Here is a 17,288-nt window from a genome sequence, read left to right as displayed (position 1 = left end):
AAGCAGGATGCAATGTCATGGTCAAGGAGATGATGTGGATTACTTCACATTTTTAAAAAGCCACTCTCCCCACTCCACAGAGAACATGAGAACTTAAGTGTGTTTCTTTCTTGTATAGAAACGGTACATTTTCTCTCACCTCTTGAGAGGATTAAAGTATCTCCCTCCTTACTAAGAGAAAAAGGAAATTAATTTCTTTGTAGCAAATGACTCCAATTTGAGTTTCATAATCTACCATATACTATTTAAGAAGAAAAAGAGAACATTTGAGAAGAAACACAAGTGGCCTGTAGAACCAGAGGCCTGTGGTCTAGAAAGATCTTCCTCTGCTAGAGGAAAGAAAGGGGTCTATGGCGGCCCAGGAAGGATCAAGTTTCCAGAGAGAAAACCCTGTGTCACCAGAGAAACCCATGTCCCAAGTTTAGCAAGAAAGCAGCAGAGGGGTGTATGAATATCCATGAAGACTGTGTAAACAGGAACAAAGGCCACCTCTTCTCCAGGCGAATGGATGGCTGATGGTGAGAGGAGCTCCCTGACAACTTGACAATGTGTAAGACCTCATTACCATGGCAGGCAAACCTCAACAATGACTGAAAGAAAACCCAACAAATTTAGTCTTAAAACTGAAACTAAAATTATACATAGTAAGCAAATAGATACATCTTATGCACCCAAATTTATGGGTTCAGATTTGTGTCTACCACATTAGCAAAAATGAAGGACCACCTTACCATTGCTCTCCTACAATATAAAAAGATTTTCATAAAATGGTCCAATAGACTCAAAGTTGCTGCTCTATCCTTTTCTTTAGCATTAAGAGCTCCCTGAAAGTCAGGGTCATTAGCTGTTTGTATCTTAGAATCAGTTTCATCATTCATTTTGGAATCCATAAATACTGAAAACTCTTCAGCATCTACAGTACAAAAATAAAGGATAACGTTATTTGAAAACAGAGAGTTAAGTTCCAGAAAACACAGTAGGTGGTAAGTATCAAATGAGTAATTCAGATAAGAACAGCTATATAATTTTGGAGAAAGGACAGGATTATCACAAACACAATGAATCAGGGAAGGTTTCTAAAGAAAGAGGCACTTAGATTAGGTCTTAAAAGGTGGCATGATTCAGCTATGAGGGAAAACGATGGAGAAGAATATTCCAGGCAGGGATTATGGCCAAGGTATGTCTTGTGGGTTTTTTTTAGGGACCAATGACAGGATCGCACTGTTTCTTAATTTACCCCAAAACTGGCCATTCTCAGGACACATACACTAAAAGGGATTAGGCAGTGCAGCAACCCAGGCCACTCATTCTCCTGTTGGTGTGGTATAAAAACACAGAGGATTTCTCCTGCCGCAAACCTTTTCTTACTAGTAGAACTCTGCGTTACATAGTAAGTCTCAATAGCAAAATATTCTATTGCTGACTTCATGGAGCTCTTAGATAGAGAGCTAGTTTTAACAAAAATCAAGAAACTATATATTACAATCTACATACGTAACTCAGATTCTTTCTAGGCTAGGAAATTTACTTTCAAGTACTTCAATATTCACAGTATGACATGCAGGTACTCGTTAAACTTAATCTACGCCCTAGAAGAAACTAGAAAGCATGTCAAGTACCTCAAATATGAATCAACTCTCTGGGGGCAGTAAGCCAGCATATGAAGTACCTTTTTCAGCAATAAGTTACATAGTACTTAAAATACCATTATTAGAAATCAACGTAAGAGACTTTGTAACAGTATAAAAAAATCTTATAATTTTTTATTTGTGAAGTGAGTGGTATTCAAGAGAGGTGATTGTTCAGGTATAACGTCATCAGTGCCGATGGAGAGCCCTGTTCACTTGCATCTCTCCAACCTCTTAGAGGCCCCTGTCACCTGGCCTGATGACAATATTGGTTGGTTCTGCCATCAGAATAGTATGACAATCATCTTGGAGTAAGCTCTCATGGAAGTTGCTAGTTGGAGATCATAAGGCAAGAGTAGACTGCCTGGAGTTAATACGGTTCGATTGAACAGCTAGCTATATGACTGTTTTCATGCCTGCCTGCATCACTGTGTTTGGTGGAATTTATTCTAAAACTTACTTCCACTAAAATATAACCCCTTGACCACTGGGGGCTACCAACACTTCTAAAAGAACATTATATTAGCTAAACAACCAAACTGTTTTAAGTCAGAACACAATATAGGTATTTCCAAATATATATGATACTACCATAAAAATTGAAATTTTAAAAAATAAGAGTCTCCTACAAAATATTACAATTCAACTAAATTCCTGGGTCATTGGGAAATGGTGCATGTAATTCTGTGTGTCTGCCCAGAGTGGTGTGTGTGTGTGTGTGTGTGTGTGTGTGTTTAGTGAATAAAAATCTAGAGGCAATTTGATAATATGTTTACTTATTTTACCTGAGGGTAAATTGATCCTTCTTTTTTTAGCTGTATGAAGGAAATCAAGCATCACTTTATAGTTTTCTAGAGTCAATTTTCCTGTTGGTAATACTGTTCCTGAATTATATAATGAGAATATACTAGGATCACATGATCGGAAACTGCAAGAGGGAAAAAAATCTTATTAAAAAACATTATAAGTAAAATTGAATTAAATGTCAAATACAACCTACTTTAATGTTTTAAATATTTGTGAGTTAGTGTTCTGTATGTTGCTGCCAGAGAAATTTCTTATCACAGCCCTGCTCAAAAACTCTTAATGATCTCCCATTGTATATAAATTAAAGTACAGACTTAATAGACTGTTAAGACTCTCCATGACCTGGAACTGACCTACTTTGCAAATTATCTTATACCACTCTCTATCATATACCCAAGATTCTGGTTAGACCATTTGGGGTTCTGATTCTCTGTTTTTCCTACCTGGGCTCTAACTCCTGTTTTCCACCCACCTGGAATGCCTATTTCTCTAACCATACATTTCTAAATCTTGCCTATCTATCAAGAGACAGGCCAAGTGGCCCTCCCACATTAAATCTTTCCTGTTAGTCTCAGCCAGAGTAAAGTGACCTTCCTGGGAACAAAGAAGACTTTATGAGTACTTTGTCTGCTCCCATTATCTAGAATTATCCATGAACATTTGTGATCTAGCCTACCAAATTCTAACTTTCATATCCTGTTCATGCTTGTATGCACCTATCTCAGGATCTTGTGTCTAACAGGTGCTCAACAAATCTTTTTAAATGACTCTCCATCACCTTTTTAATGGCTGCATAGTATTCCACTTATGTATTTATCTTCTATTTTTATCTCCCAAAACACTTCAGCCAAAGATATTCATTAAGAGCTCAAAAATGTCTTCTGAATTAATAAGAAAAACTCTATATGAGAATATATAATCTATGTTTATAGAGGCTTACAATATATATTCATGGAGGCTTAAAATATCTCTAAATGAAATAGAAATTTGCCTAACGCCCACTAATGTCTACATTTATTATGCAATTAATATTAAATTCCTCTTGGAATTATATTTTCTCCTTTTACTAAAAGTTTTATTGAGAAACATAGTCAAGATATATGCAAATTAGTACTTCATAAGAGCTTATATCCATCACCTGTTTGGGAAAGATTCTAAAATAAGAAATATATCAATAGAAAAAAAAGAAATGTATCAATTACCAAGTAAGACAGAAGCACTCTGTAAACCTCCTTAAGTTATTATGAACATTGAAGCCCTGGACATACAAATACAATCCATGTTCTTGAAACCTCAAAAGTATTACTTATTGATAATATACTATACCTGACCATTGTATGTGAAATGCCAAATTTCATCTTCAGACGTTCCCCTAGCTTTATTAAAAGCATGTTGAAGTGTGCATTTGCCAGATACAGGTTCATCTGAGCCCTCCAGGGCATTTCTTCAAGCCACATTTGACGGAACCTCTTCTTTTTAATATAATTAAGTATTAGAGGATTCAAGTTATCTACCAGGACTCGATGTGCTATTTTTCTAACATCAAATCTCTTATTTCTGCCAAGGGACAAAGAAGTTTTGAAATTATACAAACTTTCAGATATTTGAAGAGAAATGATTCCAATTTGTACCTAATCAAGAAGTCACTTGGCTGCCCTTATGCAAATGTAACAGGCTTATTTATCATTTACTTAGTACTAAAAATGTAAAATAGGACAATAAAGAAGGCACAAGAATGAGCACAAGGGACAAAGTCACTACATATTGTCTCCAATTCTCTCTGATGTCTATGTCCTAAGCTCAAACCAAACAGAGTTTTCTTTTCTATAACCAAAAGGCCACTGAGATTAGACAAATAAATTATAACATAATTGTTCACATTCATCAATTAACTTAAATATTAAACAAGAAAATCATTTCTCTGTGTGGTTCCTTGAAAAATAATAAAGCCAAATTTTTTTTTAACTTTAGCTAGACTGAAAGGAAATAAAACATCACTCATAATGATAAATAAGTTCCTAAAACCATACTCAATATGATCTGAAAAATAACTAGTATTTCAAAAATTTTCTAGTTAGTACATAATTTAAGTATAAAATACATTTGTTTAAAATTATTCCTATCAAAATCTCAAAATGCGTTTTGCTCTCTAGTTAAGCAGTATACCCCTAAAGCCCAAAATAATGGGCTTCAAGTAAATGTTTACTGAATAAATTAAATAATAAATGAATACCTTTCACGTTCTGGCAATTCAGAAACATGTGGATTTTTGGATAAAAAGTCTCTTAGAGTTCCCTTTTTTTTAGATTTTCTTTTTGGTATTTCTGTAGTCTTAATACAGGAGAAAACAAAAATTAAGTTCTGATTACAATATTATGATTAACTCACACTCTAATGTCTATCTATTGACATTAAAATACAGTGGTTTCTTTATAGCCCTCACTTAAAATTATTATCAAAAGTAACAAAAATATCCCTGTAAACAAAAAAAAATATGATTACAAAAATATCCAAATGAGTGCTGATCGATATGGCTCAGCTGGTTGGAGCATCATCCTGTATACCAGAAGGTGGCGAGTTCAATTCCTGGTCAGGGCACATACCCAGGTTGCAGGTTCAATCTCCAGTGGGGGCACATGTAGGAGGCAACTGATCGATGTTTCTCTCTCACATCAATGTTCTCTCTCTCAAATAAATTTTAAAAATTAAAAAATATATTCATTTGAAAACTTAAGAATTGTAATGTATAGTTATAAAATTATGCTTGTATTTCCTTCTGTTTCATGTTATAATAAATTATAATGCAGCCAATCGTGTGTAGATACATATATCTCTTCATTTCATTTGCTCAAAACTCACAAAACTTACTTTCCCAATCTCCATTACTGCAGCTTTGTACTTCTTCACAGATTTATCCATTTTTTGACCCAAAATATTGTCCTTATGTTTCATTTTTTTCATTCCAAGTAGGGACTCATTTCTCCTAAAACAAAAAAAGGAAAAGTTTGTTAAATGAATCTGCAAGAATTTACAAAACTACCCCAAAGTAATTCATCTTTAATGAATGTTGTCACTAAAATTATGCAAGAAGAATTTCCAAAATCGTTTGTGCCCTATGCATAGACTGTAATATTCCTGGTTATCAAGGAATAGTTGGCCTCTCAAAAGAGCAAAATGTAAATAGTACCATAAAATTTGATTTAGAGATGACATGTGATGCAGAAAAAATGGAATTGCACCAAAAATAAAACATGAACATTTCATTATAAAACTGAGAAGATAACTACATAAAAGTGACCCTAGACAAGCTACCTTGCTTCCAACAGATTTTAGTCTTTTTGGTTCCATCATGTGCAAGCTTCCAGTCACTACCACCTTCTGGATACCAATAAGAACTAAGCATTTTAGCCGTAACCGGTTTGGCTCAGTGGATAGAGCGTCGGCCTGTGGACTGAAAGGTCCCGGGTTCGATTCCGGTCAAGGGCATGTACCTGGGTTGCGGGCACATCCCCAGGAGGAGGTGTGCAGGAGGCAGCTGATCGATGTTTCTCTCTCATCGATGTTTCTAACTCTCTATCTCTCTCCCTTCCTCTCTGTAAAAAATCAATAAAATATATTTTTAAAAAAAAAAGAAAAAAGAACTAAGCATTTTAGATGACCATGTACTAAACCTTCTCCCTTCCCCCAATCACCTATAGGGAATCTTAATCTTGTTTTTTGTTTGTTTGTTTGTTTGTTTGTTTTCTAAATCTGTCATGGATCCCTATGGCTCACTCCTCAAACACTATAAAGTCAATATCCCACCCTCTAATGATAATTATCACCTATTTTTCCTGAAATAACTATATTTTCTAAAATTTATATTTCTTATGGTAAGTACAGCAAAACCCTGCTGTAACACGATAAACAGGATCCAAAGCTTGAATTGAATAACATGTAGGGTCACATTGATGCAAGGCTAATGAAATGACCAGGTGAGTCTGGATAGCTAGTTCTAGGAGTGACAGTTCTAAATTCATCATGCTCCCATGGGTAGTTGGACTCTTGCTTCAATTTTGATGATGATGAGCCTGGATCCTGTGGTTGGTTGGAGCTCCAGCCCAGCTACAGCAATTCCAAGAATCTCCAGTTAGTTCGGTATTCATTTTGGCAAATGTTTTGTCTGTCTGAACTAGGAAGGCTTGACCAGTGATGGATGGATTTGGAGATCCATCCTGTGTAATAGGCAACTTGAGACTGGTCTCTTCCTTACTTCCTCCATATCCCACCCCATAGAATGCCTGAGCTGGTTACTGTATTCCATGAAAAGACGGAAAGGAGGGAAAGGAGGTCAAGAATGTACACTTGGACTACTGTCTTCCCAATCCTCTCAGCATTCTCCTCCATGTCAGCAGAACTCTCATCCACTGAATGAATTAAATGCTTCATAGAATGCTTCCTCCTAATTTTGGCTGCTTTTTGTTTATGTTGTATTATAAAAAAATAGCATTTATAAATTTTTATATAGTCAGAATTACTTATCTTTGATTTCATAGTTTATTCCTTATTTAATTACTTATATTAGATCATGTGTCTGACTCAAAACATTGAGTCACAATGGCTGTCTACCTATTACTTCAAAAAAACTTTATACTTTAGCTGGTAGTATAAATTTCTCCTTTTACTTTTTAATTTTTCAAATATTATTATACTAGCCTATTCCACCTAAATTGATCTGATTGGAATTACATTAAACCTATAAATTAAATTGAAGATAATAGAAATCTTTACAATATTCCATCTGCCCATTGAGCAATATACTATGTCTTTCCATTTATTCAAGTCATTCTTTTTAATATCTCTTAGTGAAGATGTTTGGCCTTCTTTATATTAATCCAAGTCCTCTCACAACTCCTAATAAATTTAATCTTGTACTTCAGAGAAATGGATAATTTTTCTATTGTACATTTTAATTGATATAGGAAAGCTATTGATTTTTCAGTTTTACATCTAGCCATCCTGTGGAATGCTATTATTAGTTCAGATAGGTTTCAGTTAGTTAGCTTGTTAAGTTAAAAAATAATTATTTGTGCTCTTGCCTGGTGGCTCAGTTGGTTGGAACATCATCTTCTACACCAAAATATTGAGGGTTCAATCCCTGGTCAGGGCACCTATGGAGGTAACTGATCAATGTTTATGTCTCAAATCAATGTTTTTTTTTTTCCTCTCTCCTTTCCTCTCTCTTTCTAAAATAAATTTTTTTAAATACATCCTTGGGTGAGGATTTTTTAAAGTATTATTATTATTGGCAAATCTCAATCATTTTCTCTTCATTTTCAATGTACTTTATTGTAGGATTCATTTGACAAACATTTTGAGACCCTTTTATGTGATAATTACGTAAACTGTCATTTCTATTTTAATGCATTGGCAAGAACTTTCAAAACAATGTTAAGTGATAGAAGAAATAATAGGTTTCTTTGCTGTAGAGCTTATTTTAACAGAAAATATTCTTCTAATCCTAACTTGCCAGGAGTGATTGCTAAATTTCACATGACTTTGAGCATCTACTAAAGACTCCTTTGGCTACCAGTGATAACTATATATTTTTTTCTTTATTGATTAAGGTATTACATATGAGTCCTTATTCCCCTTTTGTCCCCAATGACCCCCCACGCTCATGCCCTCACCCCCCTGGTGCCTGTGTCCATTGGTTAGGCTTACATGCATGCATATAAGTCCTTTGGTACTATATTTACAGATTTATTACTCCTATATTTGTATTGAGAATAAAATCTATATTTCATTGATGAATTAATAAGCTAGTATATTATTTTGGACTTTTGCTCCTATATACTGCTAAATAAAAACAATCCATAATTTTCTATTTTTATTGTCTTTTCATAAAACTGTACCAGAGTCTGTTGTGATAAATTTAGCAGGAGACTTTCTACCCATATTCTGAAGTAGCTTTATGTAAAATAAAAATTATTTGTTTCTTTAAAAACTGAAAGAATGCCCAGCCACAGTGGCTCAGTGGTTGAGCATCGACCCATGAACCAAGAGGTCATGATTCAATTCCCAGTCAGGGCATACGCCCGAGTTGCAGGCTCAATCCCCGATTGTGGAAGAGGCAGCCGATCAAGGATTCTCTCTCATCATTTATGTTTCTATCACCCTTTCCCTTCCTCTCTGAAATCAATAAAAATATATTGCAAAAAAAAAGAAATGAAATTTGAAAGAACTAGCCTAAAAATTTTTGAGCTATCCAATATTTTTACAGCTTCAATAAATTCTAAATTAATTTTTTCTAGATAATTACCACTTTCACTTAGGTTTTCAAATTTATTCATATGAAATTGTAATTAGTTAGCTAATGTTTCTTTAACCACTTCAAATTTATTATTATTTTCTCTTGGATTACTTGTATTTTGCTTTTTCTTATTATGCCAGCCAAAAATTTACATAATTTAGTTATAACTTCAGAGAACCAGCTCTAACAGTTCTCAATTGAACTAGTTTAAAACCAACTTATAATTGATTAATTTCAACTTCTATTTTCTCCTTTCTTAGATTTATTTTATTTTTCTAATTTTGTGAGTTCAATAAAAGTTCATTTAATTTTATTTTTCCTGTTTAGTAATAAAAGCTTCTAAAGCTAAAAATGTGTCTTTAACTGCTGCTTTGAGTACAACTGACATTAGGGTTTCTTATTATCATTGTTTTTAAAAGGCTCTATACATTTAGGTAGATTTCTTTTTTTATCCAATAATTTTATATGCCAGTAATTTATTTTGTTATGACATTTCAGTTTTATTGTACTATAAGAGAATGCGATCTTTACAAATTTTAGTCTGAGTGATCTGAGTTTTGTTTCTTAGCATATTACTTTTTAAAAATTTAGTGAGTGCTTTAAATTAACTATATATATTAAATTATATAATTATATTCTTAATTATATTAGGTATATTTTCTATATCCTTTTTATTCCTTTTTTAAAGTAGCATGTTATATTCTAGGTTATTATGTTTCTGTCAAATAAGCCTTGTCTTTTTAGCAGTTATTTCCATATACTTTGACTTTTTGTTATGTAGAACATAAAAGTTTATGAAATAACTTCATTGTGATTTATAAGCATTATTGGTAAAATCATCCATTCTGAATGTGAAAAGATGGCATTAAAACTAATTAACAAAAAGCCATCCGAAGTGGAAAGAAGTAGGTAAAACTGTCATTCGCAGATGACATGATATTATACATAGAAAACCCTAGGTATAAAACCCTATGTAAGTTCTTCCACATTGAACTTACAAAATGACTCCATTAAAAACCTACTAGATTTAATAAATAAATTTGGCAATGCAGCAGGATATAATATTAACACCCAGAAATTGATGGTATTTTTATATATCAATAATGAACTCTCAGAAAGAGAAACTAAAAATACAATCCCATTTACCATTGCAACAACAACAAAAAATAAGATACTTAGGAATAAACTTAACTAAGGAAGTAAAAGACCTGTACTCAGAAAACTACAGGATATTGAAAAAAGAGACAGAGGAAGATATAAACAAGTAGAAGAATATACTGTGTTAATGGATTGGTAGAATCAACATAATTAAAATGTCCATACTACCCAAAACAATCTATAGATTCAATGCAATTTTTATTAAAATACCAATGCATATTTCACATATCTAGAATAAACACTCCAAAAATTTATATGGAACCAAAAAAGACCTCGAATAGCCAGAGCAAACTTGAGAAAGAACAAAGTTGGAGGAATCACAATATCAGATATCAAGCTATATTACAAAGGCACTATAATCAAACAGCCTGCTACTGGCACAAGAACAGGCATATAGACCAATGGAACAGAACAGAGAACCCAGAAATCGAACCAAGCCATTACGCTTAATTAATATATGACAAAGGAGGCAAGAGCATACATACAATGGAGTCAAGACAGTCTCTTCAATAAATGGTGTTGGGAAAATTGGGCAGGTACATGAAAAAAATGAAACTAGACCGCCAACTTACACAAGAATAAACTCAAAATTGCCAAAACGGTTTGGCTCAGTGGATAGAGCGTTGGCCTGCGGACTCAAGGGTCCAGGGTTCGATTCTGGTCGGGGGCATGTACCCTGGTTGCGGGCACATCCCCAGTGGGGGGTGTGCAGGAGGCAGCTGATCGATCTCTCTCATCGATGTTTCTGGCTCTCTGTCCCTCTCCCTTCTTCTCTGTAAAAAAATCAATAAAATATATTTTAAAACAAACAAACAAACAAAAAAAAACTTAATGTAAGTTGTGAAACCATAAAAATCTTAGAAGAAACCATAGGTAGCTGATGAATTTCAGAGGGAAAGCAGGAGGTGGGGAGGGTGGGAGGGAACAATGAACCTGGGAACTCATATGCATACATGCATAGCCCATGGACACAGACAATACTGTGGTGAAGGCCTAGGAGGGGGCCGGTGCAGGATGGAGGGCATCAATGGGAAAAAAAAAAAAAAAGGAGGACATCTGTAATACTTTCAACAATAAAGATAAATTACAATTTTTAAAAAAAAACTAACAAAAAGTAACATTCTTTACATATTGCCAGGACAATAGATAGAATTTGTAGGGGGTAAAAAACTAAAGTTTAATCTAAATCCCCATACCAAAAAAAAAAAAAAAAATCCATATGGATTAACACATTAAATAGAAACCATAGTATCATAAAGTTGGAAGTAAATACAGCTGCATATGTGTCTGTTGCAGTATGAGAAAATTTCTTTGTTAACACTGTTAAGCATGTGAACACAAAAGAAGACAGATATTACTATCAAAGCAGAAATGGAGGTGTTGCATCTGCCCCTCCTCTACACTCCCTGACTTGGAGAAGAGTGTCCTGAAACATCTGCTCAGCCTTAGAACGGAAATCTTTTTAAAATATATATACTTTATTGATTTTTTACAGAGAGGAAGGGAAAGGGATGGAGAATTAGAAACATCCATGAGAGAGAAACATCAATGAGCTGCCTCCTGCACACCCTCTACTGGGGATGTGCCCGCAACCAAGGCACATGACCTTGACTGGAATAGAACCTGGGACCCTTCAGTCTGCAGGCTGACGCTCTATCCACTGAGCAATACCGGTAGGGCAGAACTGAAAGCTTTCCCTTCAGTTGGGACATGCTTACACCACTCAATTTTCAACCTCAGGTCTTTTATTATTCCACCGGCCAATGCTTCTAAGCCACTTACTCTGATTTCCTCTTTCAGAATATCTACAGTATTTTGCTTAGATTGGACCTCCCTGGTCAGTCCTCCAAATTTCACTGCACACTGATAGTGTCTTCTGATTTTTTTTGGTATCAAGAATATTACTTACAGTTTCTAAACACCTAATTTGGGCTATGTTTTTCTTAATGTAAAGGAACTTTCTAATTCTGACCAATGTTCTTATTACCAGAGCCTGCTTCATTTAATACAAGCAATTTCCTCTTTTATGTCTTGAAAATACGAAGCACATATATTCCAAGCATTTGTTCCAATAATAGAAGTACCTATTTTAGGAAGACTATTTTCCTGTGTATTTTTATGATAATGTTTCTCTTCTGCTGCCATTTTTTAAATGGACTCCATGTTACTGATGCTTCCCATTACTAAAATGAGATAGATCTGGGCACAGCGGTGAAAGTAAAACCCAGCTGTTGGAACAAAAGTTGGGTTCATTTAGCATCTCTCATAACTGGCATGAAACACTGTAATTTTATTTGGAGTCAAAGAGAACCATTCAGGCTCAGAGAACAAGGGGAAGAGCTTTAAGTTTTACTACTTCTATTTGAGGGACTCCTCATTCACATCTGTGAATGAAAACCCAAGGAATGGCTCTGCTTGCTAATGTAAAGGAATTAGAAGAGCATGTAAATGATCAGCACTGGACCTAGAAGCCTACATGACAGTGGTCCTCAACCTTCCTAATGCCACGACCCTTTAATATGGGTACTCCTATGTGGGCGTATCTGCAAGTGGGTGGACCCGCCTGGAGACAGATAGAGGAGCGGTGTCTCAGTTCCTAAGACCATCAAAAATATGTGTTTTCCAATGATCTTAGGCGACCCCTGTGAAAGGGTCGTTCGATCCCCAAAGGGGTCGCGACCCACAGGTTGAGAACCGCTGCTATATGAGGAGCTGATGGCCCAGAGATGTTATTATCCATCTTGAATCAATAGCAAAAAGGCCTAATTTACTTCCTGCTGCAAACATAAACATATTCTAATCTTATTCCTTAGTTGGGTTGTATAAATAATTTTATGTTTACTTATTTGTTTTTTTACACACAGAGACATAAATCCTACCTCCCAGGTGGCTATTTTAATTGTCTATAGCCTATACTCGTTTTCATCTACCTTATATATCTTTATGTGACCATGTTACTCGTTTTTTTAAGTTGTTAGTAGCAATAAAACAGATATTACAAGTACCTTTTCAAGAAGTCAGTGATAGGATTTGTGATCTCCACCATAAGGGAATATTTTTCATCATTTATACATTTTAGCATAATCTGGGTAAAAAATTCCAGGAATCTAGGTCTCTGTTTAAATTTCATAACTGTGAAAACAAGGAAGTTCATACATATACAGTTACCAATACACTCAGTTATTAGTGCTGAATGGTTATTATTACTAATACTCATTTCATTCTAACAGAAACATTTATTAACCTGTTTTTTTAGATTTCTCACTTTTAAAAAATATGTAGAATAAATGTGGTGAGAACTACTGTTTTCTAAAATCAAATAATCCTTTACAGTCTATATTTCATTTATTTTCCAAATAACTCAGTGTTAAGATTTCTTAAAAGTTTCCTCTCCTGTACGTCTAGTTGGAAAAAAATTGCAGAATAACTAGTTATCCTACTTTTTATTATATTGCCCTCTGAGTTAAGCAATAATGCTGCTGTTTCTTCACAGCTGAACTTAACGATCACTGACACATTTTTCAATTCCCTAGTTTTTGCAAGTTTCATAATAACCCCATCTACTACCCAAGTAAGCCACCATCAAGGTTCCGTCTTCCCAAACTTTAAATCAGGCTCCTATTTAGGTCTCTTTCATTACTTGACAATCAAAAGTCTGGATTATTCTGAATGAGTAAAGGACCCAAAATCTTCTGCCTGGAACAGGTTAAACCAAGCATGTCAAACTCGTGGCCTGAGGGCCGCAAGTTTGACATGCTTGGGTTAGACCTTTAAGTAATAACAACAACAAAACCCATAGAATGAATGATCTTCAATGGTAAGTTGAGTGAACAGCATGTACACATTTAAGTCACCTACCTTCTTTCACAGCACCTTTGACCGACCAATTTAAAACTATAGGGTAAAGAAAGATAGGGTCCTCTGATCCTGAGAGTTCAGCTGTAGAAACTAAGATTAAAAAAATATTAATAATAAGTAATACATTCTATTTAACATGAATAACCAAATAGGAAAATTCTTTGGAGGAGATGAAAAATAGGAAAAAACTCAAGTCTTCTTTCTAAATTATGTGCCTTAAAACTATCAACTATATCCTATCTTAGAGATTAAAAATTTCAATAATTTCAATTATTTTCTTTTCATTTCCCCCACCCAAGAGCCAATGAGTCTGCTACCAAATAGCTAAAAAGTTTCCAAGGCACAGGTTTCTGTTATACAACAGCTGTCATATATCAGCAAAGCCCAGACTCAGAAACCTACCAATGATATTAACTCCATTTTTATAAAATTATCATTTAAAGACAGTAAAGCATAGAATAATGAACAGCACAGCCATTGGAGCCAGATTGCCTGGGCTCAGCATCTAACCATCTTTAAATTATGAGACTTTGGGAAGGTACTCAGCTTCTGTGTGCCTCAGTTTTCTTATCTTTAAAATGGGAATAACAGCAATGCCTTCTTTGTATAATGGTTATATAGGAATTACGTGAGTTTTTTAAAATATATTTTATTGATTTTTTTACAGAGAGGAAAGGATAGGGATAGAAAGTTAGAAACATCAATGAGAGAGAAACATCGATCAGCTGCCTCCTGCATGTCCCCTACTGGGGATGTGCCCGCAACCAAGGTACATGCCCTTGACTGGAATCGAACCTAAGACCCTTCAGTCTGCAGGCAGACGCTCTATCCACTGAGCCAAACCGGTTGGGGCATTATGTGAATTTTGATATATATAAAACACATAGTAGTTTCTGGCATATAGGAAGCAGCAAAATTAGTAACATTACACTGTGCTTCCTGGTAAAATGTTAGAGTTTTTGTGTTTATTTGTTTGTTTGTTTGTTTTGATAATATGAAAAGAAATAATTCACATTTCTAGAACACTTTACATTTTAAGGAATACATTTTTTATAGGTAACCAGACAATTACAGCTTTCAATAAACTATGTTTACTGGTTATGTGAATAATAGAGTATTGGGTTCAATTCATAAATTCATAAATTCTATAAATATAACAGACATGGAGATTGATGAAATAGAGAAATCCAAGTCAGGGAATTCTGAAGCACCACAACCAGCCAGATATAACTGAGACACACAGTAAGAGAGTTAAGTTAGGGACACAGAAGTCTACAGGTATGCTCAGTTCCCAAAAGATTATGGGGCCAAAAGTGGAGCCTCCCACTTAAAAGAAACATAGTTATACTCCTGTCCTTCTGGAAGATCTGAAGTACCTGCTTTTTAAGAATGCGATAATATTTATCACCAGAAACTAAATCAATTGCTTATACAGATTTCCAAATTGCAAACTCCCAAAATTCCAATCATTGTGTTAACATCCTATCCAATAAAGAGGGGATATGCTATTTGACCCTCATACTGTCACAAAGATGGCGGCGCCCACAACCAATAAAACCAATAAGGAGGGAATATGCTAACTGACAGCCCTGCCCTCAAAGATGGCGGCACCCACAGCCATAAGGAGGGAATATGCTAATTGACTGCCATGCCCTCAAAGATGGCAGCGCCCACAGCCATAAGATGGCAGCACCCAGTTCCCTCAGCCTTGCCCGGGTGGCAGGAGCACAGCAAGGCCGGGCCTGTCTGGTGGCGGGCCCAGCCTTGCCACACACCTGCCTTCAGAGTCCCCCAGTTCCCTCAGCCCCCCAGCCACTCAGGGCCATCCTGAGGCACAGGTAACCAGGGCCAGCCAAGGCTTGCACTGCTGGCAGTGGCAGCAGCAGAGGTATGATGGGGGCGTTGCCTTCCCCTGATCACCAGGTCACCTCCCACCCCTGAGGGCTCCCGGACTGTGAGAGGGGGCCGGCCAGGCTGAGGGACCCCCCCCTCCAGTGCATGAATATTCATGCACCGGGCCTCTAGTATTACTATAGAGCACAATGACTTGAAATTAAACTAATCTTTCACTTGCGTAGACAGTGTTTCAAAGCACTCACACATTAACACCTCTCATGCTATCCCTTTTTATTTCTCAGTTACCCTTTGCTGTTAGAGCAGTGTGCTTCTCAATTTTGCACTCTCCCTCCCCAAAATATTTGGCAACATTTTCCTCCCAGTTGGTTGTCACAGCTGGGGGCAGCGGGAGGGGAGTCTTGTATGCTATGTATCTATGGATAGAAGCCAAAGTGCTGCTCAACATCCACAATGCCTAGGACAGTCCCCCACAACAATTATCTGGCCCAAATTGGCAATAGTGTCAAGGTTTAGATACCTTGCTTTAGAACCAGAAGAGATAGGCTCAAATCCAAGCTAGCTATGCAATCCTAAATAAATCACTTAATCTTTATGAGTCACATCTGTAAAAAAGTAGTTAGCAATCCCTTATTAACAGAATATTATTAGGATTATAAATTTAAAGTTAAATTTATTATATAAAAGCACTATGTAAACCTTAAAGTGTTTACCCAAATGCTAATCTCCTCCTAATCCTTTTAACAAAATATATTCTTATTTAAAAAAATATATATAATGCTCAACACAAGTATACAGAAAGAAAACAAAATGACTACTTTGCTTTGTCAGTTTGAGAAGGTGTGTCTCCAACAAGAGCAGCTGTTCATTTATTTTTTCAGGTGATATTGTCTGCTGTAGCCTCTTGGTCCTGGAAGACTTCATAGCACAAGCCTAGGAACATTGGTTACATTTCAGAATGTACTTCAACATGTTTCAGCAATTATCAAATAGCATTCTTAAAATTCTGTTTTCATACTTGTAAATAAAACTATGATCTACATGGCTAAACAACGTGAATTAATAAATGCCAGAGGCAAGGGGGGCTTCATGGGGACACGTGCGGGGACAGTGTCCTGAGGCAAAGCCTGGGTGATATGCAGGGGTGACTGACAGGCTCTGAGAGTGAACACTTGGTGGGAAAAAAACCTTCAAATCGCCTCCAACTTAAACTCTCTCTAGATAGAGCAACCCCCTTGAAAAAAGGATTATGGCTAAAAAGTTTATCCAGTTAAACTGTGCTGATAGTTGAAGATTTTTGTGGCAAACAAATGCTTCTGTGGAAACTCAACATATAACAGAGATAGAAATGGAACTACTCTGATACAGCCACCCCAGTCATTGAAGGGGTTCCGAGTAATTCCTAGTGCACCTCAGAAACCTGATCAACTAAGTGACAGTTCAAATTTGATTAACCAAAACATTTAACCATATAGTTTCTAGAAAAGACAATCAAGCAGGCTCTAGTAAGCACCAAGCTTGGGAGACAGATACTAAAAAGTTGTCTCAAACATTAACAGTCTTCTAAAGAAGACAATTTAAGTGTGACAATGAGTTTGGGAAATCTACTTTGAATACTGTAAAAAGCTCTGACATGTTCTTACTACATTCAGTGAGGCACCCAGGATAATAAAATCTTCAATTGGGGAGAC

At 35.7% G+C, this 17,288-nt stretch overlaps 1 protein-coding gene across 1 annotated transcript in view; it reads right to left on the bottom strand.

Annotated features, from left to right (window-relative positions):
• The window catches only part of CFAP54 (cilia and flagella associated protein 54), a gene marked incomplete at its 5' end in the record, with an annotated part of 249,288 nt that overhangs the window by 132,940 nt on the left and 99,060 nt on the right, over positions 1-17,288 (bottom strand). The window contains 8 exons of the mRNA XM_081083442.1: positions 732-913; positions 2,414-2,556; positions 3,762-3,992; positions 4,669-4,766; positions 5,304-5,418; positions 12,891-13,017; positions 13,744-13,833; positions 16,416-16,530. Of these exons, the coding sequence (XP_080939568.1) occupies positions 732-913; positions 2,414-2,556; positions 3,762-3,992; positions 4,669-4,766; positions 5,304-5,418; positions 12,891-13,017; positions 13,744-13,833; positions 16,416-16,530 (1,101 nt within the window). The remainder of the gene's footprint in view (positions 1-731; positions 914-2,413; positions 2,557-3,761; positions 3,993-4,668; positions 4,767-5,303; positions 5,419-12,890; positions 13,018-13,743; positions 13,834-16,415; positions 16,531-17,288) is intronic.

This window comes from Myotis nattereri, assembly GCF_964212035.1.
Source record: "Myotis nattereri genome assembly, chromosome: 2".
Classification (NCBI taxonomy): domain Eukaryota; kingdom Metazoa; phylum Chordata; class Mammalia; order Chiroptera; family Vespertilionidae; genus Myotis; species Myotis nattereri.
Note: the sequence above shows the minus strand (reverse complement) of the source record. Positions and strands in the feature narration are given on the sequence as shown.